The 17,094-nt window shown below is 42.8% G+C and overlaps 1 protein-coding gene across 1 annotated transcript; it reads right to left on the bottom strand.

Annotated features, from left to right (window-relative positions):
- Positions 1-262: 262 nt before the first annotated feature.
- THBS1 (thrombospondin 1) lies at positions 263-16,075 on the bottom strand. Its single transcript, XM_036384983.2, has 22 exons — positions 16,011-16,075; positions 15,753-15,847; positions 14,455-15,032; positions 13,894-13,969; positions 13,449-13,645; positions 13,151-13,276; positions 11,513-11,606; positions 10,989-11,162; positions 10,441-10,617; positions 9,955-10,128; positions 9,655-9,782; positions 9,386-9,538; positions 8,678-8,896; positions 8,105-8,212; positions 7,560-7,719; positions 7,050-7,168; positions 5,121-5,355; positions 4,514-4,741; positions 4,027-4,298; positions 3,470-3,567; positions 3,221-3,360; positions 263-2,600 (listed from the first exon to the last, which is right to left on the bottom strand). Exons 2-22 carry the CDS (start codon positions 15,820-15,822, stop codon positions 2,593-2,595), a joined length of 3,534 nt encoding a protein of 1,177 aa, XP_036240876.1. The 5' UTR covers positions 15,823-15,847; positions 16,011-16,075; the 3' UTR covers positions 263-2,592.
- Between the last annotated feature and the right edge of the window lie 1,019 nt (positions 16,076-17,094).

Below are 17,094 nucleotides of genomic sequence, written 5' to 3' on the forward strand. Positions count from 1 at the left end.
GCCTCAAGGGCAGCATGGCATGGAAGTCTTAAAGTGAAGCCTTCAGAACCCAAGGTGCCAGCTGCCCATGCTGTGACTGCAGCACTGCCTGCAGGTGGGCCAGAGGTTACACACAGGGTAACAGCTCAGGTGCACTCCCTCAGCATAGCTGTAATGTAGAGTGCAGAGAAAATCTTGCGTGGTAGCCAAATTTGACACAAATAATACAGCAGTGATCCAGAGGTGTATTACAAAACATTAATAAAACAAGAGCACAAAGGTATAAATATAAATGTCCTTGGTGGTTTATTGTTCTTTGTATGTAAGAAGCTTTATTGTACAACTTACACAACTTTAGAATGGAAAACCAGTTAAAAATGTTTACAAAAAAGCATGTTCTTAGAAAATTATGCTAGCAAAAACATTGGGAGGAGGGAAGCAAAAAAATCTTCAGTGTGCAAACTTTTTATAAAAATAGAAATACTAACTCTACAGGTAGCATTTCATGATAAATTATTTAAATAGCCTATCTACACAATTATGTGATTAACTATTACAAGGGCAATGAGAAAAATAATTTATAAAAATACAAGCAATGGTATACAAGATGACAGGAAAAATATAATACAACATCAGAAATTGTATTTGACTTTTTTTTTCCAATGCCATTTCCTTTCTGGGAATACATTTTCTGCAAAGAAATTTTTACTATGTACAGCATTAACTTTTTAGTACTACAGTAGCTTTAAAGTTTGTTAGACATTTGAACTCGCTTGCTCCAAAGGTTTTTCTCAGTCACATAACAATGAGGTAATATTTGTACGTAAAACTTTCACCATGTTCATTTCTTTTTGTTTTTTCAAAAGACAAGGAAATATTATAAGGATGCTGCCCCTTCTGTTGAGGAAAACAGTCTTTTAATGTACATCAAGGCCTCTCCCTCTTTTGCAAGGAGCTCCTGAAATTGTCCAGTCTGTGATGAATTACTTCTTTTGTAGCTGCATGTCACTAGTTCCAAACTGAGCATGCAGTGGCCCAAAGAGGCTGTTACAGGGTTAGTGAGGGCTGTCCTCAAGCCTCCTGCTGCAGTCTCCTCAGGGCAGCTCTCCTGGCTCTGGGTTTGGCCCACTGAGCAGAGGTAAAGCATCACAGACGTTTCCCAGCACTAGAGAACATTAAGAGGGTGAATGGCATTCCCTCATCCCTAGTGCTATAAATGGGACAGAAACTGCTGCTATCAAAAAGGATTTGAATTTTAGCACTGCAGAACAGTTGCCTGCCAGGACACCAACTGCCTTGCACAAAGAAAGGAAAAGCCAACATTGAGCTCAGACTGAGAAAAACAAACATCCCATTGCCCACACCCTCACTCTTCCTTGTGCCTCAAAGCCTTTATGGGAAAATTGCTCTTTGTAACAAATACATCACCACTATCTGCTCCAGACAAGACTTTTTTTCTCAACTAAACCCTTTCTAGTTTCAGTATAGAACAGAGACAATAAATAATCTGTATTTACAATCTTACAGTCATGAAGACTTGTAACAATGATTAGGTGGATAGTCTTGACGCATTTCTTGTTGTTTTTATCAATAATCCCTCAGTCATTATAACATCAAGAATAGGCAAAAATAAATATTTTACAATTTTATCTACAGGCCCCTTTTCCTCCCCTCTAAAGAAGCGAGGGGTTTAAAACATCTATGGCATGTAGAAAAGGAATGTTTTCATTACATGATTTTTGTGCCTCTTTAACCATAAAAAGTGAAGCATGTGCTGGTTTCCTGAAGGACAGCACAGTCTAGCTGAGATGGTGGTGCTTTCTGGCACCATATCTGAAGGAACACATTTGAAGGTAAGCAAGGCCAGCATCTAGATCAGGCAAAAACAGAATCTAATCATAAATCCCAGTTCTCCCAAAGCTGGTGTGATCCAGTGTACCAGTTTTTTATCCTCTTTCTCTCCTGCCATGACAAAAATCAGTTTTAGGATATCTGTTTTGTCCTGTGTAGTACAGCAGCTGATCTAGCTCACCAAAAACAGAGTAAGGGTATTTTTTTATCTGAAAGGTATGACATAGAAAACAATTTCTCCAAGTTAAATGGATGTAAACCAAAGTAGCACAGCCTTCCTTAAAAAAATTCTCTACCCCATAAAGAAAGACCTAGAGTTCCCCCTCCCACCCAAACTCCCTCTTCCCCACACAATGAAAGGTCTTCAGTTTAAGTAGTCCACAGCACATCCAAAGATGTTCTTTTACAAAATGCTACTCCATGGGACCTCCAGTTAGAGAGGCAGTGACACTGCACTGTGATAAACAGCAAACAAATGTCTTTCCTACTGAAAGAAGTGTGCTTGTTCAGTGACGACAATTCTCATTTGCAAGACACGTTTGTTTCCTTCCACTTCAGCAGAGGTCAGATACCAAGTATGTTCTCACTTTCGTTCTCTCAAAAGCATTCTCTTGAGGCAGGTCATGTGTTTCGAGTCCACATTTATGCAGAAAGAAGAAAGGAAGGAATAATATAATGGTCCCAGGATTTGTAAGGCTAAACGTTTCAAAAGGTGCAATTACCAGCATTTTTCAATAGTCTCTGAATCCAACAATCTTGTGATTACGAATCTGTGAAAAAAGGAAAATGTATATTTAAATATTTCTGTGTATTATGCATGATTATATCCTAGTCATTAATGCCCAGACACATTTGTAGAGAAAACTGAAATTAGGTACTTCCTTGAGTTAGACTTCATAATCTAATCTATGTAACTATTACATAATGAAGTGACAATTTCAGAAGACTAAGACAGCTGGAACTAGTTGTATGCACTTCCACTAAACTTCAAGACTGCAATATATGGACAGCCTTCTACTTTGCTTACTTTTAAGCAAATCAGCTTTTTCCTTGCTCAGAGCAATATATTGCATTTCTACCTTAGATTTTGTCAGATGTGCTCATTTGTTCAAATCAGCACTTCAAAGAAGAGTCAAAATGTATTTCATTTCTGGAACTCAACAGGAATTTCTGATACTTTGAAATAACACAATAGAAATATACTTAGATTTTACATATTTAAAATTTTAACTGTGGAGAGTTTATCAAGGCGTCCTGTTCCTGCCTGCAGAACTCATTTGAACCTGAACCACAAAAGATCACAGTTCAACTTTCTCTCTTGGGTCTTACGTCTTATGTTCTCGAACCAATTCATTTATCTAGGATCTCTTAAATGCAATGTCATCCTTACCTCTGCATTCATATTTAAGGTCTGAGAAGAACACCATTTCTTGAGAGAAGACAAATAATCCTAGCCGACCACCAGCATAGGTTTTATCGTAGATTGGTCCTGAGTCTGCCATGATTTTCTTCCCTTCATACATTACAACCCTACAAAGAGACAACAGCTCAGCCATCTTTGACAAGGTCCTGTGAGGCTTATTTTCCAGACATCCACTTTTCCTGTGATATTTACTTCAGATAAAAGTATGATACTCACCTGATGTAGCCAGTCTTTGGTCTGTGGCTAAGTCGCCATCTGTATGCAGTGAAGTCTTTCCAGCCTATGTGACGAGGATCATGCCACAAAGTTCTCACCTGTGAAAGAATGTTTTTCATCAACCAAAGGCCAGAGATAACACAGCAGTTATTTTGACATGAAGGTGTCTTATTATTAAAGGCTGCAAATAAGTCATTAGGCTCTGTAGTAGCCTAAAGATAGAAATAATAGAAATCAACTGCATTCAAATTTACTTTTAAAATATGTAAATGGAAAGCTACAGCTATTCCACTAACAAATTGATTCACTGCTGCTGGGAAGTCTGTCTGCAGCAAGCAATCTTGTTAATTGTATATTATATTTCACTTGATTAGGAAAAATTATGAAGTTATTGGTATTTGGCAAGAAGCCTACATGATCAGCATGTGCAGGCCCCCTCTAAGTGTCTAATTTTCTGGAAGAACAGCCTGCCTTATGCAGAAGATTATGTTATTACACTGAAGTGCTCATGTTATCACATTAAGAGTACTTCAGCATGTAGTAAGTGCCACTCTTACCTGGCCAGGAGTGTTTCCTGTATGCCACAGAGCATTACGAAGGTGTTCTCCTGGACCAGTGGTGGAATTCACAACTTTGATGGAGAGACCTGAATAGCCTTGAGCTTTGGTTGGTGTGGAATCCCAGTAAGACTGGGTGATCTGCTTCCACATGACAACATAGAAACGACTGCTAGATTGGTAGCCAAATACAAAGCCAGCATAGTCATCATCCCTTTCTGTATTGATAAAGAAGGTACCACTGAAGTCCACAGCGTTGAATTCATCAAAACCTATGGGGACATCAAAGAATAAAGTTTTAGGAGCTACTTTTTTACAATTCTTAAATAACTCCTTAATAGTTACTTAGGTCCTCTTCCTCTCCCCCACCCTAACTAACAAAAACAACAAAACCACCCCTCACCCTCACTAACAAACAAACAAACAAGCAAACAAACAAAAATCAAACCACCCCAAACAACAGTGCCTGTTAAATTTTTCCCCTTACCGACTGCAAGGCCAGGGTCACAGTTGACTGTCTGAACCAGTTCTTTACCCTGGTGACGAACAACCCAGTTTGGATCATTTTGGGATGTTCCTTTGGGATCCAGGGGAATCATCTGGAATTTTCGGAAGTCAGTCTCACTAATTTCCACATTTTCAGGGCAGATATCATCAATGTCTGGCACACTATCTTGGTCAAAGTCATCTTTGCAAGCATCTCCACGTCCATCACCTGTAGGACAAAAGTAATTTTACTGTTTAATTACCACCACTGTTTGTTTCTGAGTCGTACAGCTTGGGAGTTGAAGTCTGACTTGCAGACCTCTGACTGCCCAGGTACTTGGCAGACACATGACAGAAGCCACAGCAGTGACTGTATAAATGCCCTTTCACTCCAGCCTGATAGTGACTTAGGAGTAAGTTGGATATGTGGTCATTTTTACATTGATCTTTACTCCTGAGAAGCACTATAACAACATTCTGGTTTTTTTTCTGGTACAGACATTCTGGTTTTTTATCACTTAGTTTTGTCCAACATTAAATAGTGTGAAAAAAATACCATCAAACTATTAAAAAAACTCTTAAAATGTCATTACGATACTGGCTCTTACCATCAGAATCAGCTTGATCTGGGTTGGCAACCAGTCTGCAGTTGTCTTTGTCATCAGGGATACCATCATTGTCATCATCATGGTCACAGGCATCACCTTTTCCATCCTTGTCATGGTCAGCTTGATTGGCATTGGGCACATAGGGGCAGTTATCAAGGTTATTTTGATGACCATCTTCATCTATGTCCTGGTTGTTGTCACATTGATCACCTATGAGGTCAGAATCAGTGTCTTCCTATCAGAGGAGAAAAAAACCAAAACATTTTAAAAGGCCACTTAAAGAAGGCTGAGATAGAGGTATCTAAAATAGGAGTCTTAAAACATAGAATTAATCAGGATTTCTGCTTGCTTTATCAAGAGCTAAGATGGATATAGTGGGTGGATTCATACACACTTAAAACTGCCTGTGCTAACTAGTTTTATGCTACTTTAGTCTTGTTCTGGTTTTAATTTGAATTCACAGCATCAGAAAGCAGTGTGATCATCAGCTATCTTGTGCCTTTGCCACATGTCTCTTCTGTCACTAGTCTACGATACTGGATGCAGGGTGCTTTATCTCCTACCTTCCCTGGCAGCAGCAATGTGGTTTCAAAGGCCAATTCAGGGTTGGACTACTCTGTACTTAGTAAGTAGAGACTACAACATTAAACAGTGTACCAATGCTTAGTGTTACATCACAGCTCAATTTTCTCTATCATAAATGCTCTTCATGCCCCCTGATTCATCAGTCAAGACAATTGTTCCCATGCTGGTGACAGACTGCATTAACTAACTAGTTAGTTAGTTAGTGCTTGCTGATCGCATATTTTAGACAGTCATTTGCATAATCAGCTCCCGAACTAAGAACTAAGCTCCGAACTAAGAAAAACAATCCTGTCATCCCTGAGGTTGCCTCACATTTAGCCTAGTAGACTTGTGAGCACAGGTGGGTGACCCTGGAGTAGACAGAAGGCATACCATACACTGTTGGATTAGCTACTAATTCTGGCACTTGAAATCTAATATCTCTACTTCTAGAACTTGATTAGGATAGTGTTTGGAAAGCCATTAGAGTCTTAAAATTCAAAGTCACAAGAGAAAGGATCCTCCTGAAAGCAGCTGCTTCAAAGGATCTTCAAGCAATTCCCTCCCTCAAGTGGGGAAATAGTAAAGCAAGTGACAATGACTAAGACATTTTATATTATCTGTTTAAATCCTTCAAGTAACACTGCTTTTAGGCTACATGGCCACACTACACTACATTCCACTAATTTGCAACTGCTTTTCTAGCCCTTCAAACATTCCAGTTGTGTCCCTGAAGCTATTAAACTTAGTCTTTTAACTGACAGGATGCCACAGGCTTAATCTACTTCTGCCTTCAGTTTTTGAATCAGTAAGTTGTCTGAGAGTCTGGATCCCCCTGGATTTTTATGAAGGTGAATTTTAGAAGTGTCAGAATATGCCTTTTTCTTAGAGAAAAGCAACTTGTGCTGCCTTCTACTTTCTGCTCGAAAAATTATCTTCTGAAATGCAGTTGGCTTCAAGTTTAGCGACAAAGTTTAAAGAACAGCTTTATGTCTAACTGAACACAGCCCTACAGCTATGAAGAGAGTAGTTCCACTACACACATTTCACTCAATGTTCCCAAAGTATTTCATATTCTCACTGTGAGGATCACCAGAACTGACAAACCTAAGAAATGTTTAGGTGACAAGCACATGTAGCAGTCTCACAGATCTTCACTATGGCTACTTTTCAGAAAATACCTAGCAGCTGTTCAGACTCTGAGGGCATGCTATTTGATAAAGGCACCACATTGGAAAGTAGTAAGAATGATTTGTGACAAGTCAAATTTCAGGTGTAACCGGTTCAATTATTTTCTACAACACACAACATGCTGTATTTTCTAGCACATCAGTCCTCTACTTACATATAATTCAAATCCCTTACCTGGTCAGGGTTGTGTTCCAGTGGGCAGTTATCACACTGATCTCCAACACCATCCAAGTCTGTATCCCTCTGGTCTACATTGTAGACATACTGGCAGTTGTCCCTTTCATTAAGCACCCCTGTAAGAGTTCATGAATGAAAATCAGACATCTACATGCTGCAAAGGACTGTATAAAGCCACCACACACTTCTTGATACCTTTTTTAAAGCATTTTGAGCAGTATTTGAAAGCTTTGAAATGTGACTCATCACTAGCTCTGTCACAGGCTCTGCTCCTATTGCCTTGGGAAAGTGGAGCTAGAACTGAACTGTGCCAAAATCCGTATATTCCAGAGTGAATTTCCATTAGCCCTAACTGTTCCTTCAGTAGCCTTCATGTCCTGAAACCACCACAAGGGAACTTTTGTGCGTTCAGGGATGAAATTTGGTAGGAAATCAGGGTTACATTGTGTTCATTTGATTTATGGCTGATTAGAAAACCATCTAAAGGAGTGATCAGAGGCCACCTACCATCTCCATCAATATCTATTGCACATGCATCTCCTTCTCCATTGTTGTCAGTGTCAGTTTGATCAGGGTTGTGATTGTAGGGACAGTTGTCACAGCGGTCACCAACATCATCCCTGTCATAGTCATACTGCTGTGGGTTATAGATGAATGGACAGTTGTCCTGCAAAAATGAGAAAAGTCAAGTTTTAAAATGAATCAAATTAAAGCTTTAACCAGATTCTGCTTATGCTTGTACTGCTATATAAAAGAAGAAATGAAAGGCAGGGGTAACAGTTAAAACTCAGATGCTACTATCTCAAAACACCCTGTTGCTGGCATGAGTGTATGAATGGCTGATTGAAAAATGAAAATGCACTTCCAAAGCTCAAACAGCTGCAGAAAGTTTGTCTGCACAGTTATGCATATCTAAGGTTTCTAGGATAGCTGTCATTGCCAGCAATTTCCTATGGTCCTCTCTTAAGATTAAGGTTAGAAGCTATACCCCAGCTTTGGGAGGGGGAGTGGGAAAACCACATTCTCAAAGGCTGTTCCTTTCTGTTTCTTACCCGGTCATCAGGAATGCCATCATCATCATCATCACTGTCACAGGCATCACCAATCCCATCCTTATCATAGTCTTCCTGCCCTGAGTTAGGCAGATTAGGGCAGTTATCCTACAAAGAAAGAAGTACACAGAGATGTTCACTCTTGGTATTATTACAACATGGATTTGAGCGGGTAAAATCTAATAATTAGGCAAAATTGTAACACCTCAGTCAGGTAGGAGTAGCCTTACTGTAATTTTCTCAATTTAAACTAGTCATTACAGTGATAAGTAATTTTTAAAATAAAGATTGGGCTGTTTTTGACAATCTTACCCTGCTGCTCTTCCCTTGGAGATTGCTATCAGAACAAAGCTGATATAGGTATGGCCTAAATTAGAATCTTCCTAGAACATTTACAACATTTTTTCCCATATCACAAGAATATATAAAGCAATACACCAACAGCAAGAACCTCCCAGCAATGCCTTGACAATGGTATCCCTACACCTCCTCTATCCCTAGGTTATCTGCTGAGAGAATAGTTTAACCGCTGAGGCTGTTAGAATGGCAGATGGTAAAAGAGGATAAACTTACTTTTTTACAGTGGTAAGTAGCATTGGCAACACAAACCAGGTTCTCATTTGGCCATCCATCCAAGTCTGTATCTTCTCCACAGATGATGCCATTGCCAGCATAGCCTGGTTTACACTCACAGCGATACATGGGGTCACTAAAGTGGCCAAGGTAATTGCATTTGGCGTTCTTGTTGCAGTCATGTGTTCCATCTGTGCATGGATTACGTGGCTTGCAGACCTAGAAGACCACAAAGAACTTAAACCCACTGAAAACATTGTTTTATCCCTCACTTTTCCCCCAAAGATTCAAATACATCCTAATCAATCAGGTAAAAAAAAGCCTCATACATGGCTTTCTTCCAGTCCTCAACTCCAGTACCAGATTTAGTACTAATTATTTTTCTTGTTCAAACCTTCTGTATTATTAAATGGAACCAAGCACTAAGATATGAGGCACATACTTTTGTATCATTAGTGAATACTCCTGAGTTACTCTTAAAATTATGTGTAACCTCTGACCCCTGCATGGCTGAGGAGGATAATGATATTTAAAACTCATTTTGATCTTCAAAATAAATTAATCAATGCTTCTTCTGTTCTGAACCACAGAAGATGGTGTTTTATTAAATGCTCCAAGCCTTTTTTGCCTAGAACATATAGGTGTTTTCTGGTTTTTAGAAACTTTGTGAGATTTTGTAACTCAGAACAATTCTCAAATTGACAATACCTGTTTGTTACTCATGGCATCCTCAACACTGCGACCAAATGGCTGTGTTCCAGTGAAACGTGGTGGGCAAGGCAGACAGTTGTACCCAGGTTCAGTATTCTCACACCTGTGCACTCCATTGAACACAAAGCAGGCATCAGGAACCTCTTTGCACTGAAATTGAGTTTGAGATAAAGGAGAACAACAGTTAGCATTATAAAACAGTGATTCTGTCCTCCCTTTCCGTTTTCTTTCATTCCCTTTCAAGGAGAAAACTACTGTCTTCTTACCTCATCAATGTCTTGGCAGTGAATACCATCACCATGGTAGCCAGCAGGACAGGCCCCACACTTCCAGGAACCATCAGGGGCACTGGTGCACGTAGCCCCTGCAAAGCAGGGATTAGACAGACACCCATCTGTGAAACAAGCAGGAGATGTTATGATAAAGGACGCTTTACCATGCTGCTACAGTACTGTATTTGGCTGATATCCTGGTCTAAAACTAGCACTTGAGGTTTGCAGACCTTACACTGGTATTTTCAAGATTATCAACAACCTTCAGATGTTTATGGTCAAATGGATACTCACCAATTGGACAGTCCTGTTTGTTGCAGACCTGAGTCCCTCTAGCTTCACCTACACAAGTCTTCCCACCATACTGAGGCTCGGGATTATTGCAGAGACGGCTTCGCTTCTGAAGTCCTCCTCCACATGTCACTGTGCAAGCATCCCATGGAGACCATGGTCCCCAGTTGCCATTAACTAATGGGAGAAGAAGATAGAAAACATGTAATAGCTTTAATTCAGTGCTACAATGAGTTTCTACCTGACTGAAGACTTTACTTTTGTAGGGAGAGTAGGTCAGACATTGTTCTGACATAAATGACAGAATAAATGGACTCCATGGAAGAGGCATAGAAATAGTTTCATCTGAAATTAACCTGTGAGGTTTCATATAGCACACCTCTAAGTTTAAAGAGAGAAGAAAGAAGAATACTAGAACAATCTTAATAAGTAACTACTCAGGATGTTCACTAAGCTACCAATTACTAGTTACCACTAGGACACACTTACTTGGGCAAGGATCTTTCTGGCAGGCTTTGTTTTCTCTTGCTTCACCCTCACAGGGTTTGCCATTCAGCTGTGGTACTGGAGAGTTGCAAAGACGAATTCTAGTAATGATGCCCGTGCCACAAGTGACAGAACATGATGACCATGGCGACCAGTGACTCCAGCCACCATCCTGTTTAACTACAAGAGAGATTTCTGTTACTCATAATTTCTGAAGACTTCAGCTGTACAGCACCTAGAACATAGCCAGTACCAGGACCAAAGACTCCATGTGGAATGGACAGCCTCCTGACTGTCACAGATCAAGTTTTGCAACTAGGGAAATTTCATACCTAGACTGGCATCATGTTTCATCCTGGGAGCAGTGCCCAAACATGCCTGTTTACTGCATTAACTATCTGCTCCCCTCCACCTTGTATTAACAAGTCCTTAAAGCTAGAAGCCAAGGATCCATGCCAGTGGCACAGCTACATGGTAATCCTTGCTTTTAACATTGAGCCAATAAAAGCAGCCTCTGTTTTACTAACAGCATGAGCAGATTAAGTACTTACATCTCTTATCACACTCTTGAAGGTGGCAAGTCCTAGTCTGTACAGAGGAGCCTTCACAGCGGTTGTTGAGACTGTCACAGGATCGGCCTCTCTGCTGAATCCCATTACCACAGGTCACAGAACACGAGGTCCATTCAGACCAAGGAGACCATCCATCGTCTGCGTAGTCGCTAGCTGCAGAGAGATACAGCTCTGAGTAAGACTCCAGGTAGATGCTTTCCCATACCTTTTCTCCCACCCCTCTCTCTGCAAAAAAGGACACCACTGTCCTCAGAAGCCACATTCATCTTCCTTCTTTGTGTAAGACAAAGGCCATGAACTCAAACATTTCAGTATGTTACATATTGTAGGAAATATCTGAACATGTATCATGTAAGTGATCAGCCTCAAAGACACATCAGATTAACCTACTTCAGAAGCACAAGGTTCCCCTTGGATATCCAGTTCTGGTATACTGCAGAGCAGCATGGGTCTAGTTAGAGATGAACAACTGCTACAGGACTCTGAAAGTAGTAAGTACTTACGCCAGCACCGAGGGCAGCACTCCCCATCAGGCACGGTGGCATTGGAACAAGGCATGAGAGGACAGGACACTTTCCGGCATATAGTGGCAGAGTTCTATAATGAATTGTGAGATTTACAGTTACCAAGCAGAATTTAAACAATGTCTGGAGTCTGGGTAAATAATAGGGACCTTTTCTGCAGAACTTTAAGACTCAGTAGCATATCTAAAGCAGAAACCCTTGTATTTAGAGCTAAAATAGAAAACAAGGGGTAGTCCCAGGTATTTTCAGTCAAACTTCATCTTGTTTCCATTCTCACCTATTATTTTTTAGTCAAAAGCAGAAATATTTTGGTTCTGCAGAAGTTTATCAGTAGTAGCTAGCAGATGCTGGCTCAAGTAAATGACTACTATGTGATACCCAAAGTACAAGGTCAGATTTCAAAGAAATTAAGAAAGAATGAGAAGCCAACATTCTTTTCTGTTAATATGGATTTAAGCTGATTATATGGTAAAGATAAAATGAGTTTAGTGGACTCTGCTCAAGTGCTGTGCAATCTATAACTTATAATTAGAGGTTTTTGATCTGCAAGCCAAACAGGCAGGGTAAGAACACCCACCCCCAACCTCAATAGGAGCTAAAGGGCACTCTGTAGTTTTGCCTCTTAAAGGTAGCAGTTTGGTCAGAAGAATGCTCTCATGATAATTATTTTAATCTCCCCAAGCAAATTACTAGATTAAGGCAATTGCAGCTAACATTGAGTAAACAGATTGGTAGGAACAAGGCAAATGCAAAAGTTACAGTACCATTTGCTGACTACAAGACAAAAGACACAGTGAGCTAAAGAAGCAGACACAGAATTTGAGTTGCCTTGTATTGCACACATACAAATTAGTTTCTAAAGATTTTTAGTTTCTAAAGAGTGGCATACTTTTTAACCCACTGTTTGGTAGACTGGTATCCTAAAATGTGTTTGCTAAGGTATACTTAAATGGAAAAGGCAAATAATTTAAAGAAATCCTGAAACTGTACATTTTGTGTATGTTTACAACATTCAGCAGAAGTGAAACACAAAGTTTAAATATCTTTCCAGGTGAATCCAGGGATTTAAACAGCTAAACTGAAATCCAAAAGGTATTGCTGTTCCATATAATCTGCAAAAGCTAATAGGACACACCTAGAAGCATTTTCTAGATAAAGAAAAACACAAGTTTAAGTGCCTTTACTGAGTACTAGAATATCTTTTTCTACTAAGTCAGCAGGAGGTTCAGTGAGGACAGAATGTAGATCTATAAAAGCTGATAGTACCATACATTTGTTGTGTTGATAATGACTTTTAGTTTACTGATGGACTTATGTAAAGAATACAGGCATTCCCCAAATTAAGGAACTAAAACCATTAATGGCTGTATCAGAGTGATACATATAATTTCAGAGTTTCATATAAATTTCTAGAATACGGCTGTTGAGACAAGGTATGGAAGCTGCCTTTGTATCAGAGATCCAGTAGAATGAAATAAACGGAGTAATTCTAAGGCTTTTCTAGTAAGCTCAGTTCTGTGTATGATTCACTCTAACAAACAATGCAGTTTAGAAATATCTGTTAATTCCAGCTTATGAGTTTATATTCAGGTGATTTTTGAACATGAGGAATCTTACCTGGCAAGTACATTCAGTGCAGCTGTCAATAGTCCACTCCTCTTTATTTTTGTGCAAGACTCCATTATGAATGCACGCTCCAGGAGTGATCTGGACTACTTTGGCAATGATTTCATTTTCTTCAGTCTTGGGGGTGAGAAGCAAAAAGAAGACATTTAGGATTTAATACAGAAATACCCTTTTTCACAAAAGTCAAAGTAAATATTTTGCTGTTTACATAGGCTCTCAAAAGTCAGGTTATAATTCATTCACTAAGTGCTAGTTAATGAAAGGTACCATGAAGCTGACCATCACTTACCACTTTTCGGACTCTGTCTTGAAGTGTTGTAACCATGGACCGTAGCCCTTGCAGTTCCACAAACATATTTGTTAGTTCATCACAGGAAAATCCACAGACTGCTTGGATGTCCTTTGTTTTATGGCCAATGTAATTAGTGCGGATAGCTGGGCTGGAACCATTGATGGGGTTGTCCAAAGTAATGATTGCACTAGTGGCTAAGAGAAAAAAACAGACGTGAAGTAAATGCATTTTATACCACATGCATTTATCATTCCAGGCTAACACCTGCTAAACAGCTGCCACCAGATTCATTAGGGTGCCTGCAGAAATATAATCTTATTTCTTATGCAATGTGGATTTGCATGTCAGCATTACTTCTGAGTTCTGTTTCAACTCGTCTTTCTAACGTAATGAGGAATCTTATTTTTAATAGGTCATTGGACTCAGAAGATTGTAAACTTACAGCTGGAGCAGCCTTTGTTCCGCAGGATAGTTTCCAGAGTTGTTCCAAACACAAACCGCACATTCTGCAGCAGACCCTGTGGACAGAGGAAGAATTACAGCTACTTGCAGCAACTGCAAAGGAAAGAAGTACCACTTGCACTTGGAGAGACTGAAGGTCATGCAAGATCTTACAGAGCAATTTTACGACAGACAGACGGAAAAGTGAAACATATTGCTCTATTCTCCTTAATGAGAACCAGCCCTGCTTCCTAACGGTCTTATCCTTGAGCATAAGGACTTGGCGACTCTCCAGGCAGGAAGGAAAAAACCCATGGATTTCTGAATCTCGTTTAAGAAACTAAGCAATGAAGCTGCAACTACCTGTCTGGAAGCTTCAGTGCCTTCTTATTGATGCAGAAAGTTCCATCCCTGCAAATCTAATGCTTTACCCTTCAAACTCCATTAGTAAACTTTAGCAGATTTAGAGTTCTTTGTTGCTGTTTAGGCTCATTGAGTAGGCAATGCACCTTCAAAACAGATGACTGAAAATTCTAGGCAAAAACATAAGTGAAAGTCTTACCTGGAAGTTGTCATTGACTCCCCCTTTGGCGATACGCAGTCTAGCACTGCTGGCGAGGTCCCTAGTAAAGATGTTCTGGATGGGGATGTCCAGCTCAGCATTCTCCATTTTCTCACACCCCACATAGAGCTGAGCTCGGTCCTCCTGCACAAACAGGGTGATATTCTTCCAGTGTCCTGTAGCTAGCAAGACATCCTCTACTGACACTAACTGCTGCTTGCCATCAGCAGAAAGGCTCAGGTCCAGGGAGCCTGCCTTCCCATTTGATACTAGACTGAAGACATGACCAGAGCCATCTTTCTGTTCCACAGAGAGCAGTGTGCCTCTGCTCTTCTTGGCTTGCCGGAGAGTGGCCAGGAGAATGAAACCCTTCTCAGCATGGATGGCATCTAATAAGTCTTGGAACTTCGAGTCAGGGACAGCAGGGATGCGACTGGCATCTTCAATGCGGTAAGCAGGGCTGGAGGATTCTGGTCCCTTCACCAGGTACACCCCGGGGGCCCGGCGCCCAGCTCCCTTCTTCATGAAGCCAATGAGTTCAAAGAGATCGAAGACGCTGTTATCATCATTCCTGGACTCTGCAGGGAGAGATCAGGATAAGCACCATGAGAGAAGGACAAGAGGCTGAGTAGGTGTAAATCTCCCAGGACTACTTAACATTTTGGCTCCTGGTGCACATCGTGCAAGGCACAGTGCCTCACATCAGAGCACAGACAGTAGCTCTGATGGTGCAGCAGTCCCACCAGGAGCTGCTGTGCAGCACTACATGTGCATTCTTGTACAGGAGCCAGTCGGCGGCACAGGAGTGCCAGGTACCCGCTGACTGACACACAAAGGTAGCAGCCATTCTGGCACCTCATTACACTCTAGCAGCACAGAAATAGACAGCAAAGCCCACTCTGCAATATTCCTATGCTAGGACATGTCAAAGTAAGTTTGGATAATCTAGCTGAGTGACAGTAGCACAGTAGCAGCTTCTCTATGTCACCAAGACGGCAGCCTACTACCCCATTTCTTCTTCAGGCAGTTCCTACACCATGTTCCTCCTTCCCTCAGCTCAGCACAGAGGTAGAAAAGCTTCATGCTCGAGTTCTGGAGACTCTGTGTTCCCATTTCTGAAGGCTACACAAATTCCACACCAGAGAGAAGTTTCCTGTTCCCAACTAGCTGATGCTCAAGTTAAAACGTTTTTGTTCACTGAGAGCTTTAGAGCTCTTTACCACCGAGCACAACTTCATCAACACAGGCACCAAAGTTTTTTATTTTTGCCCCCGGTACGAGCACAGAGCTGGCCTTACCTGCAGTGCGCTTGGTCTCTGATCCGCCGAGCACGAGGAGAAGGAGGCAGAGAGCAGTCGCTGGCCCCATGGCAAAGGTCTGTCTCTGAACCAGCCTGGGGACACACACGGGGAAGGTCACCGCGCTGCCGTCGCAGCCACGGCCGGCGCCAGCGAGGCTCCCGCAGGCAGGGAGGCTGCGCAGCGGGGACGGGGCAGGTGTCCCCGGCCGCCCCGGGACGGGACAGCGAGCGCGGCGGGAGCCGCTTCAGCACTCACCTGCGGGAAGAGCGATCCGGGCGGTCAGCGCCGGCCTCTAGGTACCGGCGACCAATATCCGCGGGCGGCCCCGACTGTCCCGGCGCGGGAGGGCGAGCACCGACGGGCAGCTGTAGCGGCGCTGCCGGGACTCTGCGGGCGCCGGCCGCCGCGCCCGGCTATAAAGGGATGGCTCGCATTCCTGGGCGCACGGCGGGCCAATCGGCGGCGGCGGGGCAGGAAGCGGGAGGCGGGAACCGGGTGGCTCCCGGGCCAGGGACAACTTTCCGCAGGGGCCGGGGGGCGGGGGCGGGCGCGCCCCGCGGGCCGGGGGAGCGGGCGGACGCGGAGCCGCCGCCGCCCGGCCGCGCCGCGCCGCGAGGGGGCGCTGCTCCCTCGGGGCCTCCCGCGCTGCCCGCGGCCCAAGGCGCCGCCCGGCTCCCATCGCCTTCCCCGCCGGCAGCGGGAGCCGGGCGAGGCCGCCGGGAGCCCTTGTTCCCTCAGCCGGCCGTGAACCCTGCCTGGCACCCGCCTGTCCCGCCGCCCGCTCGGCGTCCCGGCCCCGCTCTCCGGCCCCGGCCGCAGGGGGGGCACCTGGCGGGGCCCTGGAGGAGAGGTGCGCCCAGACGCCGCTGCCTCCGGCTGTCCTGAGAGCTGGTGAAAGCATCCTCCACTTAATTAACGCAATTCACTTAATGAGACCTTCTCTGCCTGCCCACTGGTTCCAATACACAGCACACAGGACACTAGGTTCACAAAAGGGCAATAACGTGAATTCTCGTTAGCCCTTCCTGCCCAGCCTTCGTAGAGCCGGGCCCTGAGAGGGCCGAGAGGACAGAGGACGGCAGGCTGGAGCAGCAGGGACCTGCTGTCTCCTTTCCACTCCTTGTCACTGGGGGAAAGTGTGTGGGGATGACCCTCAAACAACGTGGCCTTAGAAATGAAATGACTATCACTGTAGTGCAGCTGAGACTCTCCCATAGCAGCTTTGTTTAATGAACAAAATGACTAGCACTACTTGAGCTAGGATTTCCCATGTAATATGAATTCCAGGTAACAGGAAATCTAAAGGTTAAAAGGTAGGTTCCATCTGTCATGTCACATT

This window comes from Molothrus ater, chromosome 6 (assembly GCF_012460135.2).
Source record: "Molothrus ater isolate BHLD 08-10-18 breed brown headed cowbird chromosome 6, BPBGC_Mater_1.1, whole genome shotgun sequence".
Classification (NCBI taxonomy): Eukaryota; Metazoa; Chordata; class Aves; order Passeriformes; family Icteridae; genus Molothrus; species Molothrus ater.